At 35.5% G+C, this 19,375-nt stretch overlaps 1 protein-coding gene across 1 annotated transcript; it reads right to left on the bottom strand.

Moving 5' to 3' along the window:
- Positions 1–17,267: 17,267 nt before the first annotated feature.
- On the bottom strand, positions 17,268–19,051 carry mrpl22 (mitochondrial ribosomal protein L22). Its single transcript, XM_026195713.1, has 7 exons — positions 18,875–19,051; positions 18,732–18,774; positions 18,402–18,537; positions 18,248–18,313; positions 18,047–18,124; positions 17,824–17,893; positions 17,268–17,552 (listed from the first exon to the last, which is right to left on the bottom strand). The coding sequence occupies exons 1-7, from the start codon at positions 18,900–18,902 to the stop codon at positions 17,344–17,346; spliced, it is 630 nt and encodes a 209-aa protein (XP_026051498.1). The 5' UTR covers positions 18,903–19,051; the 3' UTR covers positions 17,268–17,343.
- Between the last annotated feature and the right edge of the window lie 324 nt (positions 19,052–19,375).

The following is a 19,375-nucleotide window of genomic DNA, read 5'->3' as shown; positions in this document are numbered from 1 at the left end:
TACTAGTCTAACTCAGCTTCACAGTGAAAGCACCATGTCCTCAGATATAAACTCATACATCGCCACTGTGACACAAAGCAATTAAAAAACGTTGAAATATCCTACGATGGATGATGACAAAGTAGGACGAAGACAGTTGGCAAATATCCTGTTGTCCTAGTCACAAAGATAAGCATATGTGCATGAGTAAACTTCAGTCCTCCCAGAAGGCAGAGCTGTTTACGATGAACTTGATAAATGACCATTAGCACATACACAGGGGTCAGGTGTGTGGGGGTCGCAGATTAATTAATCACAGACAGGCTAAAAGGGGATGTAACTGTCGTGCAAATGATCCATAAAGATGAATGATACAGTGAGGATAATTGCAGGTTTTCTTACTACATTTACTTGATTCACAGATTCACTAAATGTAAGTTAAAGGGTTACATTCATAATTAACTCATTCACTCTAGTCCCAGGGTAAGCGTCCTTTGTGATATATGAAAATACATAGGGACGATTACCATGAAGTCATTCTTATACTGTATGTATGCAATTAAATGATATGTGTCAGTGGTTTAAATAGTTCACCAAGAGATAGTTCAACAAAATGTTTTTTTTTTTTTCAAAAGATCTTTTTGCTCTACAGAAGAAAGTAGCTCATACAGGATTATAATGACTAATAATGATAATGTCAGAATTTATATTTTGCGTGAACTATTTGTTTAATAAAAGGCTGGACTGAAAACAAGTTATTGCATTTCATCATATAGGCTATTAAAAATGAAGAAAAGTACATTTGTATTCTGCATACAGTCACTTTAACCCAAGGGCACAATGATCCTAAGTCCAGCCGACTAGCTGGGTGAAATCTCTAAGATGATATCTCTATATCTTGATTGGAAACATTTACGACTAGGCCTCAGCATTTTGAAAAAGTGCTCATCATAAATGTCCTCCTTGTATATAACCGATGTCTGGTGACTCCTGTGTGTTTGTGCACCCTGCCCCATATGTCATGTTGATCAAAGGGAGAGTGTGTGTCAGAGAGGGGAGTTGGATCAATCCGAGTGTTATACTCAGGGCTTTCTTCAACCTTGAGCTCTGTAATCACCTGCCTTAATGATACCCAAGAGTCGTCACTGTGTAGCCTTGACTCTGTCCTGGCACTTGGCAAGTCAGCAGCTGTGTCCTTACTGCTTCATGAGCAGCCCTGTCCATGAAATTCTCACCTTGTGTTGCTCGTTTGTACATAGGGAATAGAAGTGTTTTATATGCATTGAATTTACAAATAATGTGATAGACATTTTAGCAACAGATACTAAGCTGTGCTTACTTGTATTGAATGTGCATTTGAAATGTACATAAGATCTTAAAAGTATATTTTAAAAAAACTGTACTTGCGAATAATATAATATAATTAATTGAAAGGGATACTCCACCGTGTTTTCATATTAAACTATGTTTTTCCCTTACCTAAAACGAGTTGATACATACCTCTCTCGTCTCAGTGCGTGCACTCAATCGCTTTGGCGCGCGGTGACACTTTGAAAGCACTTAGCTTAGCCCATTCATTCAATATGGGCCAAGCAGAGAAGCTACCAAACACCTCCACGTTTTCCCTATTTAAATACAGTTACTCGCGTAGTGTAACTCGACCTAGGACAGTAACACAAAACAAAACGTTTCGCTTTTCTAAGCGTGTAAAATGGATAACTATATTGTGTGGCGGAATACCATGGCTAGTGCTTGTAAGCACTTCGTCTTGGCGCAGTAATATCTTCACTAGAGGGAGCGGGGGCCGCTGAGAGTGAAGATATTACTGCGCCAAGACAAAGTGCTTACAAGCACTTGCCATGGTATTCTTAGAAAAGCGCAACCTTTTGTTTTGTGTTACCGTCCTAGGTCGGGTTACACTGCGCGAATAACTGCATTTAAATAGGGAAAACGTGGAGGTGTTTGGTAGCTTCTTTGCTTGGCCCATATTGAATGAATGGGCTAAGCTAGGTGCTTTCAAAGTGTCACCATGCGCCAAAGCGATTAAGTGCACGCACTGAGACGAGAGAGGTATGTATCAACTCGTCTTAGTTAAGGGAAAAACATAGTTTAATATGAAAACACGGTGGAGTATCCCTTTAACACAAGGCCATTTATTTGTGGTTAAAAAGAGTAAATTTTCACATGGAAGCCCGTTTCTGCCTTTGAAAATGAGAAATGTGTCTCATGACTTAGTTATCAACATAATGAGATACTTTCTCAAAAAAAAAGGCTTATTTTCTCTAAATAATGAGAAACGTTCTAGAAATATTGAAAAACTGTCTCAAAATAATAACTTATTTTCTCATAATAATGGAAACATTTCTTGAAATAATGAGAAATTTTCTTGAAATGACTTGTTTTCTCGACATAATGAGAAACTTTCTCGAAATAATTACTTATTTTCTCATAATAATAATGAAAACATTTCTTGAAATAATGAGAAATTTTCTTGAAATGACTTGTTTTCTCGAAATAATGAGAAACTTTCTCGAAATAATTACTTATTTTCTCATAATAATAATGAAAACATTTCTTGAAATAATGAGAAACTTTCTCGAAATGATGACTTTTTTTCAATTATGAGAAGCTTTCTCAAAATAATCTCATATTTTTTTCATAATAATAAGAAACTTCTTCAAAATAATGAGAAACTTTCTCAAAATAATGACTTATTCTCCATGACATGGCACCAGTGGCAACAGTGAAAATAAAAGGTACACCACCTTTCTTTGCATGAACATTTGGGCGGCACTAGGCAAATCTTCCCACACAGTGATCTATACATGTGGGGACATGGTTAAAACGAGGAGTTTTGGGAGGATGTGGACATGTCTTAACTTTTATAAAGAATATGTCTTTGCATATGAGGCTTTAGTCTTTGCAACTTTACATATCTTCTTTATGCACCAAGAACTTGTAACACTCCAAAGAATCACATTATATGACATTTAACATGAAAAACTAAAGTGGTTTGAAGTACAAAGACAGATTTAACCAAATTCTGTACTCAACTTAACGATCATACACACTGTTACAGGCATTCAGGTGGACCCTAAATATGAATGCAACGCAAAAGAGATTGGGCTACTGTATAAACACTGTGGGGCTATGCATGAGATGCATGAAAGTGACATCTAATAAAACTAACAAATCATCAAAATTAACATCTATTCCTTCATATGTGTAATGGTTTTTATTACTTCATAAATAGCGTGTGATTTTTGTTGGAATAGATTCTTCTATATCTGTTTGAATCATTGTCTGGCAGAGTAACTTGTTGGTAGGTGCTACGAATTAATGAAAGATTGCATATTATTTATCTGAAATAATGACAGATTGTACACTTTAGATTACAGAACAGATGTTTGCAATGTTCCTGCGTGGCTTTGACCAACAGATGCAGCTAGCATGCCATCACTTTGTATTGCACATGTGTGGATAAGTCATTATTTTGAGAAAATAAGTAATTATTTTAAGAAAGTTTCTCATTAATATGAGAAAACAAGTCATTATTTTGAGAAAATAATTCATTATTTAGAGAATGTTTCTCATTAATATGAGAAAATTATTCATTATTTCAAGAAAGAATTTTCCCCCTGAATATTCTAATATTGTAACTCAAAATTCTGAGAAAGTCTCTCATTATTCTGACATAGTAAATCGTTATTATGAGAAATCTTCAACAATCAATCAACTTTTATTTATACAGCCCTTAACAACACTCAAGGTAAACCAAAGTGCTTTCAAAACAAGAGCCATGTTTGACCAATGAAAAGCCAGCATCTCAGTTACATAAGGTGGGGCAAGGCCATTGAGAGCTTTAAAAATGAACAGTAAAATTTGTAAATCAACTCTAAAAGAAACTGGAAGCCTAGCTAGCAGTCACTGACATGGGACATGGCATTAAAAAGGAAATATGCAGTGGTCTGTAGTTTTTAAATACCTTATACAATTCAGCAAATGTTGTTTAGATTCTGGATGAATGCATTTTAAAGAAGCAGAGGAAAGAAGCAATAAATTCATTTTTCCTATTGGGGCTAAGAGCAATTATGAAGCATCAGTTTCTTAAGATCCCATTGCGTCCTTTCAAAGTTGTTTGACATTTTCAACGTGATTATGGTTTTGTTCATTGTGAAGGAACACCTGTAGAGCTGAGCAATCACCGCGGGATAGAGAAATGTCAGCACCAAAATTAATTAAATAAATGCCTTTTTATTCATGAACAGTCTGCAGTGAATCCGTTTGCTTAAGTGATGATGTTATCATTGCATTAAAGTGAGGATCTTAAGGCTCTCAAGACTCAGTCTAGCACACTTGAATGACTCATGGCCATTTGTATTCCATATTTTTAAAGCTGTTTTAGTAAAATTAATGAGCTTGTGTTAATTTAAAGGGAACTGGGTTGACAACTAAAACACTACAGGTTCAAACTCGACAGAGATCACTTAAAAGTGTTTTTTTTTTTTTTTTTTTTTTTTGATCACTAGAACCAACTTCTCAGTGTATAGGTTACTTTTTTATCTTCTACACACAGCGAGCACAACAGCATTCTATGAGGTTTGAAAAAAAAAAAAAGATTGCTTTGACACAAAATTCATTCAATAATTACTATTTTTAATTACCTGAAATCTTTTCTTACTCCAACACAAACACTACCAAAATTATATGTACCTACATGGCAATTTGCATGTTTCAAAATTTTTAACTGTGCTAAGACTGTAACAAAAAAGTAACAAATGATCACATAGTCACTTTGTTATTATAATCATTGTAATTTTTCCCACTTTTTTTTTTTTTTCAAATTTGGCCAAGTTCCCAGAGATGTTACATTCAATTAATTCCAGGTGTAAGGTAGAGATGAGTGCCATTATCCAATAAGTGAAGCCTAACAGTTTTCTTCCACAAAACATATTTTAGTTAGCTACAATTACCATATTGAATAGGTAACCGTATATATTTAGACAATGTCTCCTCTGTGTTTTTACATATCAAATATAGGTGAAACATCATGATGAAACTTGTAGAAAAGTCAGTATAAGCTTTAAAAGCATTTAAGCCACAAGCATATTTTCCATTTTAAAGAAAGATTCTATGAGATGTTTATCTTGAACATATTTCCTGGCTTAGAGATATCTGAAGAAGTCAGATGATGGGAGTTCATATTTCTTAACCTTCAAAGTGTCTGATTAATACCAAAGAAAGTGTTGATACAATTTTTTTATTTATTTTATGCTTATTGCATTATAAGCTTAACAACACAAACCATTCAGTAAAATTGTCTGCTAACTGAATATATGTAAGCATAACTTTAAATAACATTTTTAAACCTAAACTATTTCACATCTATCATCAAGTCTAAAACTTTTAAGGTGTCACTACAGCTAAGAGATCAAATGCAGAACATTATCAATAATGAATCTTTTCAATAGCCTTTTTGTGTTCTCAAAATAGCTGGAGGTTCTGCTAATTACTACAATAGCCCCAAAATACCTTCAGCCTGAGGAACATTATCACTCTAGAGTTGGGCACAGCGGAAAGTAATAGAGGATCAAAATGGCTCCTAGCTAAAGCACTAACCACTTTAAAAACGTCCATGGCTTACAATACATTCCCAAATCAATATTTCATTAACTGGATAGACACGAAATGTTAATATAAAAAAAGAACTTTTGCAGCACTTACATTGAAAGTTTAGCTGAAATAAAACATTAAAGGTGATGAAATGTTCATACTTTGTTTCTGCACAAGTTTAATCCTCCAGTGTACAGTACAGTGTGACAGACTGAGGTAACAGTACAATTATCACTGTGTTTTTTTAAACTGTGTTTTAGACTGAAGAAATCTGAAGAAACGTTTTAGCCATCCATGCCTTTAACAGAGAGCTACTGCTAACATAAAACCTGATATCCTTACCACAATTCAAAGGATGGCCTTTAAAAAGTGGGGAAGCAGGAGAATGATCTAAGACAAATAAGTGACAAGATAAATATATTGGTTAATGAAACAAATCAAGCACCAATAAAAACTTGACACTGAAATATGCCTATTTTATTTTACCTACCAGTCTTCTCTTCAAGTTCAGTGTGACACTGAAGTTGTGTATTAAAACATATTGGTATTATTGCTCTGCTTAAAAAAAAAATGAATAGAAAATATGTTTTTATTTGCTTAAAGATGTTGTAGACAGAATTTTAGCAAATAACAACAGTGACACCTAGAGTTTGACATGAAGCGATATTTTATTCCTCTAATAAGAGTGAGAGAGAGAGAGAGAGAGAGAGAGAGAGAGGAGTGACTTTTAAAGTGTAACATAAATGAAAAACGACCTATTGAAAGTGTCGTGTGAAACCCAGGGAGCAAGAGAATTAGGATATTTTCTTTGGAATTTGTTTTTACAATAGACTCTTCTTGGCAGGTGGATATTCCAGACCAAATTCTGTTTAAGTTTCTAGGAATCCGGATCATCAACAAATCCATTAAAAACTTTATTCATAGGACATATATGACTCCACGTAAACTCTATACCATTAAAAACTTAAATCTGGTCCTGCATGGAATGCACAGGAAAATTGGTACTTTTTATCACATGGTTTGGGGTTGCCCTTGTTCTGCATCAGGTTAAAGAAAGTCTGTCCACTATTAAATGTCTCAGTCCCTTAGTTAAAAAATTCAGCAACAAGATGGAACATTCCACATTCCCTTAATAAGCAATATTAGGTTCTCACTTTTATAGACTTGGTCTGAACTGTCCTCTGCATACATTCATGACACAAGAGAGGACACCAGTAGACTTTGGGCTCAAACTTATAGGTTCACACACACACTTTCTGGTCTCAGGTTTACATATACATATGTGTGTGTGTAGTTGTGTTTAAAATTCCCTGTTTGGAAAATAATTGTATCTTTGTCAACATAGACTTCTTTCAGCACTGTTCCACTGGTTTGTTTTTCAATATTTTTATATGGGTATATATTTTGTTACATAATATTTAGTACATGTGTAGTCTTTTCATATATTTTGGAGCAAATTAGGTTTTAAATATTTGTTTTGAGGATTTCTGTCATATAATCTTCAGTCTAACTGACTACTTTTAACTATTTTTATTATAATATCTCTATACTTGTATACTATGTATTATATGTTTGTTTGTTTTTTCTTTTACTTAATGTTGCAAAGCTGATTGTTTGTCTGTACTATTATGTATGTTAAACAATGTAAAAGAATGGATTGAAAAAAGACAAATGACCAAGGATCTTGAATGGAATGGAATGGAATAATATTATCATTTCCCCTCACCTTGTTCATGCTGGTTACTAACAGAATCCAAAAATAAAAGCATAAAAAGTTTCAGTGACAATAACACTTAACTGGCCTCCTTGCCACCCTTGATGACAAGAAATAAGAAAATGGAAAACTTAGACTGGTATCCCTCTGCCAAAAAGTGGTGACCCAGTGAAGTTCCCAACCTGTGAGAAATGAGATCATGAACAGTATTTTCGTTTCATCTCAGAGGTAAAGATGTGTGCGATTGTGCCAGAAAGTAGAAAGGTAGTTGTACTAGGAACATCATGCTGGAGTTCAGTCAAACTTATTGGGTAGGGATAAGCAAGGGTTGAATCCCATAATACGTAGACCTGGATGACTAAGGTAAGCAGTGGGTGAAGAATCATTTTTGAAATTAGGCATGCTCAGCAACTTCAAATGGGGTGGCAGCGGCAGTGCTTGCACTGATTTGATAAGTTCCTCCCTGAGTGAGGTGCGTTTGCACAATTGTTGATGATGAGAGGAGGAGACATTGATTTATAGTTTCTGCATTTCTGTTTGAGAGTTAGGATCCATGTGCAGTTAATTGATTGTGGATATTAGATTGACAATGAACGCAAACACACTAGAAGCAGAGGGTGATAAAAAACCATAGGCATCAAGCGAGATACACAAAGTCCAGTAAATCTCAGAGTCATAAAGGGAATCAGAGTTTAAAGCATGAGAAGTCAGTCCAAGGTAATTCATTAAAGGGGGTGTGAAATGCTATTTCATGCATACTGAGTTTTTTACACTGTTAAAGAGTTGGATTCCCATGCTAAACATGGACAAAGTTTCAAAAATTAAGTTGTATGTTGGAAGGAGTATTTTTGGAACAGATTGTCTGAAAGTTTTTTTTGAGTATGGGTCTGAGTGACGTTAGATGGAGCAGAATTTCCTTATATGGGTCCTAAGGGCACTTCTCCCGGAAGAGCGCGCGCTCCCGTATAGCAGAGCACTGAGAGCACAGACATTCACTGATCAGAGCGAGAGCGAAATGTCACAAAAGAAGTGTGTTTTTGGTTGCGAGGGCAAGACAACCCTGCACAGATTACCAAAAAAAAAAAAACATCAAGGGACCAGTGGATGGAGTTTATTTTTAAAGAGCATCGACGGAGTTGTGCAAGTGTTTGTGTTTGTTCCCTGCATTTCGAAGATGCTTGTTTTACAAACAAGGCCCAGTTTGAGTAAAACTGCTTAAAATATCTCTGTGTTGTTAACTTAGCTATCGGCGCGTAAGCACATCAAGTAAACCTTGTACACCTTTAAAGAAAAAAAAAGATGACATAAAGTTAAACTTGTAAAGGAGGCCAGGAAGTAGTGCTATACCATTTAGCCTCCTTGTTAGTGCGTCCGCCTCCCATGCCGGAGACCCGGGTTCGAGTCCCGCTCGGAACGTCAGAAAAGACCCGGGAGAGAGGGGTTACATAAGTAAATATATTAGAGGTGTGAACCTACACTGGTCTCACGGTTCGGTTCGATTACGATTATCAAGTCATCGATTCAGTTCGATTCGATCATCTCGATGCATCACAATGCATTGATGATGCACTGCATCCTTATTTTTAAATTTTGCTTCACATGTATACAATTTTGTCAATAAATACAAGCAGTTAGATATGTAAACTGAACCTTTAATTTTACCTGAAACACGCTTCTTGAATGTATCAAACATCAAATAAAACTCAAGTCTGGGCACAGAGGCAACAGCAGCATTAGATTAGAACACACAAATGTAAGTACTAAAAGTGCATAATGCAGGGAGTGTACTTAAATACGTATATAGTGCAGTGTACTTTTTTGTAAAACATTTAAATATTGACAAATGTATAAACATGAAATTAAATTACAAATCAAAATAAACAAGAGGCCAAACCTACTTGAATATAATCAATATACAAAAACCTAAATCTGCACTTCAGCAGTGTTTCGGATTCTGTCCAAAAGCCTGGAGAGCGCGCCCACTTTAAGCGCGCGCGCTGGGATGCCAGATTCAGCGTATGCGCGAAGCATGTTACTAGGGGGATTTTTCCGAATTGAGCTGCAGCGATCATGTTCGACGCATTATCTGTTACAAGCACTACATCCTTATGTGATAGCTGCCATTCATCCACGACATGAGACAGTAGCTCTGCCAGATGAGCAACCGTGTAAGACTCATAAACGGCTCTCGTTTGCAGCACATGAGACAAAATCTTCCAGTTATCGCTAATGTAATGTGCCGTTATTGTCACATACGACTCTGTCACGTCAGAAATGCGTCAGTAGCCTACATTATAACCGGTTATGGTCTATTACTGAACCGAAACCGAATCGTCCTCGTCTGCATCGCAATGCACCGTAGAAACGATTAATTTTGACACCCCTAAAATATATACAGTTTCAATACATATCACATAGAGACGCTGTTGTAGTCGTAGCTGCTGCTGCTCTCTTTCAGTTTCAGCCTCGGGATCTGATTCTGGATCATAAATAAATGGCTGAATCTTACTGTAAGCCATGGTTTGTTTTGGATGATGGTTTTTTTTTCCTCACGGTAATGTCACAGCTTCCAAACGCTCTCAACGCAAAAGCCTACTTGTGCTCATGATTCTTTAGCTCCGCCCACACGTCACGCCTCCAGCAGCTCGTGTTTTTCCGAAAAAAAATTGGCACAGACTATTTTTCTCTTATAAATATAATAAAACTAAAGACTTTTTGGAGATATGAAGGATGCAGTACTACTCTATAGGTACTCAAGATTAACAGGAGATTGAGTGAAAATGAGCATTTCACCCCCCCTTTAAGCTCCAATATACGTTAAAGGGATACTCCACCCCAAAAATTAAAATGTTGTAATTAATCACTTACCCCAATGTTATTCCAAACCCTTCTTTCATCCTCGGAACACAATTTAAGATATTTTGGATGAAAACCGGGAGGCTTGTGAATGTCCCATTCACTGCCAATTAAATTGCGATGTCATGTAAATGTCCAGAAAAGTATGAAAGACGTCATCAGAATACTCCATCTGCCATCAGTGGCTCAATCTGAATTTTATGAAACGACGAGAATACTGTTTGTGCATGAAGAAAGCAAAACTTAATTCAACAATGTGTCTCCTATCTTTCTCTCCACATCACCATAGTGCCATTTTGGAGAATATGAGCTGAACGCAGACAGCTTGTGCTCTTCTGTGTCAGCCGTGCCACAAGGATGCACTGTTTTAGTTCAAATCAAAGTGTAAATACATGTAGAGAACTTATCCTCATGGCACGGCTGACACAGAAGAGCTCAAGCTGCCTGCGTTCAAATTAAATTTAATTAAATTGTGTTATGAAGATGAACAAAGATTTTACGGGTTTGGATCGACGTGATGGGGGTAAGTGATTAATGACACAATTTTCATTTTGGGCTGGAGTATCCATTTAAGGATGACTGAAGAATGAACTGGTGTGAGGTTATTTCGAACTAAATCTGGCCAAAACAATGTTTGTTTGGATTTTGTTTCAGGAGTTCGAAACTTTCCTGGAAAAGTTTACTCCGACTGGTAAACACTTTCGAACTACGATTGGTCTATAGAAACCAAAGAGCTGCTTTATAGTAGAAATAGAAGTGTAATTTAATTGAAACCAACATTGACATTATTTTTAATGTTTAATACTGTAAAACTGTTTGGTTTAAATAAACGTATTGCATGCTATATAAATAAACATGATGTGACTTTACTTGACTAGAGTGCTGAATTGCATCCACATCATCTTGATCAGATTCTTTCTTAACTGCTGTTTTCCACAGCTCTCATTCTGTGTATCCCATATTGACTGCATCATACACAGACCTGTTTGCTATGTAAGTAAACTGCAGGGGGTCCAGTAAAGGTCTAGTAATGTCCTTCAAGTAGGCCAACACTGGTCTCTCAAATGACTTTATGACCACATAAATTAAAGCAACAGGTTTGCAGTCATTAAGTCCTGTGATTTTTGGTTTATTGGGTAAATGGATGATGGTGGAACATTTGAAGCAGGAGGGGGCTCCAGGGATCGGTTGAAGATCAGTGAGAAGATGGATGATAGCTGGACAGCACAGGCTTTGAGGCAGGCTGGAGAGACACCATCTGGGCTTTTGGCTTTCCTTGTCTTCTGCTTCCTGAAGACTTTGCATGCATCCTCTTCACAGATCTTGAGTACAGGCTGAGAAACTAAAGGGGGAGGGAGGGGGTGGTGTTGATGGCTGTGCTGTGAGATGGTCAGAGCGGGTGTGGGGTATCAGAACAAGCTTTTGCTTTTCAAACCTGCAGTCAATCTAAGCTGTCACGTAATCAAGCTCCATCCAAGGACTTCTCAATTTGAAGGATTCTTAGTAGACAGGCTTTGTTTCACATCCTTCATTTTACTTGTTTTGAATATGCATATTTTGCATCCTTCTGTCACCCACAATCCTTAGCACACTTTTTAATTCACGAAAAAATAACTAGCTGAAAATGAATTGGCACTGAGCTGATTCAATTTCATTATGTAATAAAAGGCAAAAAAAAGGAGATGTATTCATTATATTTTCTTTTAATATAAAGATGTTTAAATTGTCACGGGTGGTTACGTTATAAGTAGCGCACAAAGGCAAATAATCCAAAGGCACAGTCTTTAATTCCAGAGTCACTCCAGAACACTCAGGAGAACAGAACACAACAACACCTTAACATTGATATAGAGAGGAAAAAGGGCATCATAATTACTGCAATTTCGAGATGACAACACGATGTTCTACTCTGAGCTGTTCACATTCTTGAACTCATAATTCATGATGTCATAATTACTCCAATTTCGAGATGACAACATGATGTTCTACTTGGAGCTGTTGACATCCGTGAACTCTGAATTATGCATTTCTATGGTAACACTATCAACACCATTCAGGGTATACATTTTTTTACCTAACATGTGTTCCCTGGGAAACGAACCCACAACCATTTGCGCTGCTAACGCAATGTTCTACCACTGAGTCACAAGAACATTCAGAGGACATTATATTAATGTACATAATTAGGTTCTATAGGATCATTCTTTAAGCTTCCACAATCTTTATGTCAGTAAAAAAAGAAATATAAGGGAAAGAATTTAACTGAAATATTTTACATAAAAAAATCATTTTAAAATAGGTAAATTTGTGGGGTAAATTAATAAAGCTTAGTGGAGTTTCTAAGAAAGAACGCTTAGGGGGGAAAGTAAAAGAAATCTTAAAGTGCTTTTCAGTTTGGACCAAATGGTATCTGCCACAGATTTTATTAGTTAACCGAAATCATTTGTTACCATCACCCCCACAGGCTGATAAATGAACTTCTCCAGGCACTCTCTGAAAACAGCGGAGAGCTCAAAGTAAAAGTGTTTTCTTTGCTAAAAGCTTCTTTGTCCTGTCATAACCATAACTCTGTACATTACAAATAATTTTGTCTTTTTAAAAGGAAGTAAAGGCAGATTATAGCTGTGTATTTTTTAATACCAACTTTACACCATGGCAGATGGTATTAACAAGAGGGACATGTAAATTCTAGAGAGTTCTTCACTGGACAGAGTTTTTAAATATGTAGAATAAGTCATCGTTGTTTTTCTTGGAAGTCAAAAAAGCTTAAAAAAGGTTACCTTTTAGGACTACATTAGCATATAGATGACTTCAAAGCTAACAGAAATTGACTAAAAGCCTCAGAATTCCAATTTAACACTCAATTCCAATGGCAAATCACAAATACATCTGTCTTAGGTGCATGGTTTACATTGAGCCATATTCTGTATGTATTGCACTCAAGTGAAATGCTCTGCATGTAGCAAATAAATTGAATAAATCTTGGTCTGAGTCTAACAAAATGTCTCTGCATCTGAGTTCCATTTGCTTATCTTTAAGCATGTCTTGTTTATCATCGTTCCTCATGCAGATAAAAATTTGGAGATGGATCAGGCTATTCCCTTGTCTTGACATTTAAATTCGATGTTTTGTGATGGGTTAGGCAAGTCTCTAAATCAATGATGAAATCACTGCAAAACATCCTGCTTGAATGAATACAAACATGGTCTTTTTTTATCCAAAAATAAGAAACTCATGATGCTCATGATATTTAGTCTTACAAGAAATCTGTTTATAGATGTTTACAGTTTTTAGATTTGCTTAATTTAACCTGAGGTCAACACAACATCATTCTGCACCTGATGTTTTCTACCATTTTCCACTCATATGTTCATGTTTATGTGTATGTGAAGGGCTGGATTGGGGAGCATGGTAAAAGTCTTAGTTGATTTTAAAACCTATAATAAGTTACAAACCTTTAAAAACAAATCTACTGTTAGCAATGAAGTTCCATGTTGTCAGTCACAAACCCATTTTATTATTATTATTATTATTATTATTATTATTATTATTATTATATAATCGAGCATAAATCCTGGTGAAAAACTACATTACTCAAAATTCTGCAAAGATGTTCTACCAGTCAGAGAAATGTAATTATACTATCTTAATACTTTTTTTTTTTTATAAACAACATATAAAAGGTTGCACTGTGTGATGTACCTCATAGCTGACTGGTTTGGTTCATTGCATTTTAACTTATCATGGCTTTCAACAAATTCTTTTTAAAACGTCTGTGGGTAAAATACTTCTGGAACCACAGAAGCTGAAAAATTGAATGGGCAATGTTTGCACTCTATTATGATGTATTAGCAGCTGTATTAGTGATGCACAAATACTAGTCTGCTGTTATTTGAAACAAAACAAATCAAAGTGACATACTCAGGCTGTAAACAAGGTGCCAATATGTATTTTAGCTGGGTTTACCAACTATAGTTAGAGAAATGTGGACATAACAGGTACTTGTATTGCTATTGAGCAGTGGGAGTAAGGGGGGAGACTCGGGCTCTAACCTGAAATTGAGGGCACTTGTCCACTGAAATTGGGGCCAGGAGATAGCATTTTATTAGAAATCACACTGCAGGCCTCGTGAGCAGAGCTCTCTAACAAGAGCCACAAGGTACTATGGGGACATTAGTGACAACATTGAGCGCCTCAGCACTGAAATCTTCATCTTATCCAGGTCTGAGTCCCACTAGTGATTGCTGTGGTTTTAAAGGATTAAGGTCAAGAAGTCTGAAACCAGATCAGTGTAAAAGGGCAAGATATGCCTGCAGCAAGGAACCTCAAAGTCCCAGTGGTGGAAATTGAACAACGCTGTGGTACACATTATATAGACAGGATATAACAAAGATAGCGTAAGTGTATCCAAAACTGTTTCAAATTCTATGATATCTCTTGTGAAAAAGAAGAAGTTTTCATACTTTCAAAAAGATTATGTTGTCATTCACTCACCCACATGTTCCAAACTTGTATAGTTGCTTTCTTATGTTGAACATAAAAGAAGATATATTGAAGATATCTGGTATCTGGTTGTTTTTTCCTACTATGGAAGTAAATTTAAATCATAGCAAAATACTTTTAAGAACAACTTTTAATTTGACATTATTACAATATGTAATACACTTTTTAAATTTTGACTTGAGTGTGTGACTTTCTTTAAGTAGACTTGAGTGGCATTTTATTTCATTAATAATTACCTGCAAGTACAGTTTATATACATTATATATATATATATATATATATATATATATATATATATATATATATATATATATATATATATATATATATATATTTGAAGTAGATTGCAAAGTGCACATTTAATACAATTAACCACATTTTGATATTTGATATCAAATTTCATTCGATAATGTGGTTGAATATTAAAAACTAAGGCCTTACTGGGTTTGGGAGTCTAGAACACTCTTTTATGATCAGATTGGAGCCCAGCTGGGGTGATGTTTACTAGGTCTCAGCTGATAGATGGAGGAAAACGTACAAAACAACGCCATTCCCTCAAATTATAAGCCATTAAGGAGCTGCTTCAATTTCACCCTCCTAATTAAATGAGAGGAATAATGGCCCTGCAAAACAGGATAAAGGACTGTGTCTGTTTCAGATAGAAACAACCGGAGCTAGAAGGGTTTAAGGTAATTTGGAATCAAACATTTTGGGTGAATTAAATCCACTTATTGAAAATAAAAAATTAATTGCATTCCTCTCGGTGGAGATGAAGCAGTGTAACATATTCAAATTATTCATAGGCCTCCCTGATATAAAGCAGGATCCAAGAATCGAAGTCGTTTGGTAAAAGTGCTTGAAAATGTGGACTACAAAATGTTTTTGTATTTGGTTAATGTTTTACTCCTTGTGTAAAACCTGATGATCTTGATCTGCAGCATGATTTCAGAATGTTCCTCTGATTAGCTCTGGCTAATAATAAAGACTTTAATTCATATAAACAAAAGTAAGTTAACTTCAGAATGTAAATATTTAAACAAATATTTTGTACAGAATATAAAGGCAAAGGCCAAAACTATACATTTTTGTCATTCTTAACAGTCAAGTCTGTGGCAAATGCAAATCAAGACTCCCCACCACTTTTATTAGCTACTACCCACTGTATACCAGGAATACCCCACTTGCTGTTTTTGGAGATGCTCTTATCCAGTCTACTTTTTCACCATTACTATATTTGACCAATATCTAAATCATTTTTCCAACACATGAAATTGAAATTAAAAATTCACTTGCTGCCCAATATATTTCACCACTTGACATGTAATTTACAATATTATTAACTTCACCGGTCAGGGGTTTTAATGTTGTGTATAATAAGTTTTCTACTTGATAACATTTTGAAATAAATAATTTATTCCTGCAGATTTGCTTTTTTACATTAGGAAGATCAGGCCCTTTCTTTCAGAACATGCAACACAACTCATTGTTCAAGTTCTTGTTCTGTCCAGGCTGGACTATTGCAATGCTCTCTTGGCAGGTCTTCCAGCCTCTTCTATTAAACCTCTATAATTAATCCAATATACCGCTGCAAGATTAATCTTTAATGAGCCGAAAAGAATGCACGTCACACCTCTGTTCATCAATTTGCACTGGCTACCAATAGCTGCTCAATTACATTGAAGGCATTAATGTTTGCCTACAAAACCACCACTGGCTCTGCATTCCTTTACCTAAATTCATTACTTCAGACTCATGTGCCTTCGAGAAGCTTGTGCTCTGCAAGTGAACGATACATTATTGTGCCATCTCAAAGAGGCACGAAATCACTTTCAATTACTTTTTCATTAACTGTTCCCTCCTGGTGGAATGACCTGCCCAACTCAAGCCGAGCATCTGAATCCTTAGTCATCTTCAAGATACGACTAAAAACACATCTGTTCCATCTTTATTTATTTGACCCCCTAACTCTAGCACTGTCTATTCTAATTCTACTTATCTATGGTAATGCAATGTTTGAATTTAAAATGGGTTTCAAAGGATGCATTTTAAGATTGTAAGTTTTCAAGTGATATATAAATTCTGATGATTTCTAAAGTGTGATAGAGAAAAAGGCAACAAATAAGACTTTTTTTTTTTGACAAAGGTCCGAACTCCTGTTATGATGTAGGTTTTTGAGGTGCACTCTTGCCATAAATTCAATTACTACTTTTCCTACATATTTTTAACAAGGTCTTAGACCTTTCCAAAGATATATAGTTTGTCATGATTATATTAGGATTTAATTGTGCTATAGTGAAGTAAACGTAGGGGGCCCACCGATGGGCCAGATGAAAGTTAACAGGAGAATTTTATTGGTTACTTAACAACAACTTGCTGTTGTTGCACAACCAGGTGGTTTGAAGGATAAATATTTAAAAATTATTAGTTAATGGGGACTGCACTATGATAATTAAATAGTGTTTTAATGTCATTAAATGATTCCTGTTCAAAATTTCCATGGTTACAATTTATAATAGTCATTGTCTTACATTTTAATGCACAGCGGGGAAGAAAATAACTGTATTAGAAGTTTTATTGTTTTGGTTTTAAAACAAGAGCTGTGCTTGGTGTGATTTCTTTATTCTTCGGTTAATATTTGTACATGAACATGTTAACAAAACATCAAAGAGACTTTTAAACTACAAGGAGTGAATAATTGTTCGGTTCCTCAGTTGCTCCACATACTCCTTGGCCTGGTCGAATCCTGTCTTCTGCTCAACTTTGGGCGGGACTCCCTCAACAAGCTTTACGAAGTAGTGGCAGTGCACCTTGTCCATGATGCCGAACATTCCACGTCCATGATAACGAATACGCTTGAGGTATTTTCCCTTGCCAGAGAATGATTCAGCTGTTGAGGTCAGAACAAAAGAAACTTTAGCTGTTACAATTCAGATTCAGATGTTACAATAAACAGTTTAAACTGAAGTCCAAAAGCAGTGTTCATTAAATGACATCCAATCCACAAAATAAATACATTACTCAAAATAAAATACAAAAAAGCATACATAACATATAATACATCAAATGTGAATGTAAAATTGGCTAGCTTGCAAACACATCAAAATGATTTTTTGTTTTTTTCCTCTGCATACTAATTGTTTGTTAGGTATCCAACTTACCAATATACAGATTTGATTTGTATTCCACGTTGTGATTTCTGACCGCCATGTCCTGAGCTTCCAAAATTACCTTTAACACACAGATAAAACTCACTATAGATTTCAAAAGATATTTCGAAAGTGTGACACTGTATGATTTTTTTTTTTACTGCAAAATACATTAATCAATATTATCTGAGCAGTTCAACATATATTCCAGTCATATCACTGTTTGTTTTTTTACCTCTTTGATTATTTTAGCTCCCTTCTTGTCATTGAACTCGAGCTGAGTGAGTGCCTGGTCAATGGTCATACCTCTGATCTGTAAAAAAAATAAATAAACCAATTATAAATTATTACTCCATACGTTATGCATATACCATGTTACCTACTAAAGTGCAACTATCAACTATTATAAATGACAGTCATTACACATATTACTCACCAATTTAGCCAAGTACCACATCTTGTCTTTGCTGTATTTAATCTGTCGTCTGCAGTGATAAATCTCCTATTATACATTAAAAATATATATATATAAATGTAACCCCATAATGAACTTCATTGCATGCAGAAAGTAAATTAAATGAATTACTAACAGCAGGTCTGCGTAGTTCATCTTTCTGCTGTGGTGGATATACAACCAGATTTTTCCTTTCCCAGTGTTTGCTATTTAACTCTGTACTTGTGTGAAGACAAGACACCTGAGATAACGTTGATGAAGATCCAAGCAACCTAAATGGAGTAAGGCAGATTGTAAAACAATAAATAGGCTGCGTCTCAAAACCTGGCATAAAACAGCACGTTGATGCCCAAGAATGACGTTTATCATGTAGCAAAGTATGTTTTAAGACAGTCGCACTGATTACATTAGATTTCGGTCAATGTGTCCTTTAACATTGCACATCAACTGCATGCGATTTTCTTACCTAGAGCGAATACTTCCACAAGCACGACCAAAGGCTGCTAAACCTATAAACAATGTCCATGTAACTTCCAGTTAAAACAAAATGAGCTGAAATACATATATAAATGTAAAAAAAAAAAAAAAAGTATATATGGTTTGACTCACCAGCCCATGTCACCACGGAGGCTGCCATATTGGTTATCACGGATGTCCGATTCGTGAGCGAATCGATCTTTTGATTTGACTCTTTTCAGTGAGTCGGTTGAACCGACAAGCTCCGTTGAAACCATAGACTGTATGGTTGAAACCACCGCCAGGTCTGATTTATTCGTTAGCAAATCCTACTGAAATGTAAAACATCCGAGTTATTTTTTTTTTTCAGAATCAGTGCAAATATTAGGATTCTTTATGACTTAATGTTTTGTGTTATTAGCTAAATTATGGCTGCAACGATTGAACAGGGACACATTCAATTACAATATACTCCCGTATACATCGAAAACCGGCCGTAAGTACCTTACTTACATGGATTTACTGGTTTTAGAGTTTTAAAGCAGGTGGTATGTCACTCTGCGATATCATTTACTGTCTCGAGATTTGGTAAAATAATACATAAATGAATCGCTGAAGTGGTGATTTGAACTAACGTTACCTGAATGAACAGAC

Source organism: Carassius auratus, chromosome 21 (genome assembly GCF_003368295.1).
Source record: "Carassius auratus strain Wakin chromosome 21, ASM336829v1, whole genome shotgun sequence".
NCBI lineage: Eukaryota > Metazoa > Chordata > Actinopteri > Cypriniformes > Cyprinidae > Carassius > Carassius auratus.
The sequence above is the reverse complement of the archived record's forward strand: the minus strand, read 5'-3'. Positions and strand labels throughout refer to the sequence as shown.

Excerpts from the sequence above, each read along its gene's own strand:
- mrpl22 (XM_026195713.1), bottom strand. The coding sequence starts at position 18,902 with ATGGCAGCCTCCGTGGTGACATGGGCTG. Across the intron at positions 18,125-18,247 it reads TGTGGTACTTGGCTAAATTG|ATCAGAGGTATGACCATTGA; the intron begins GTGAGTAATATG and ends TTTTTTTTACAG. Across the intron at positions 17,894-18,046 it reads GAGCTAAAATAATCAAAGAG|GTAATTTTGGAAGCTCAGGA; the intron begins GTAAAAAAACAA and ends TGTGTGTTAAAG.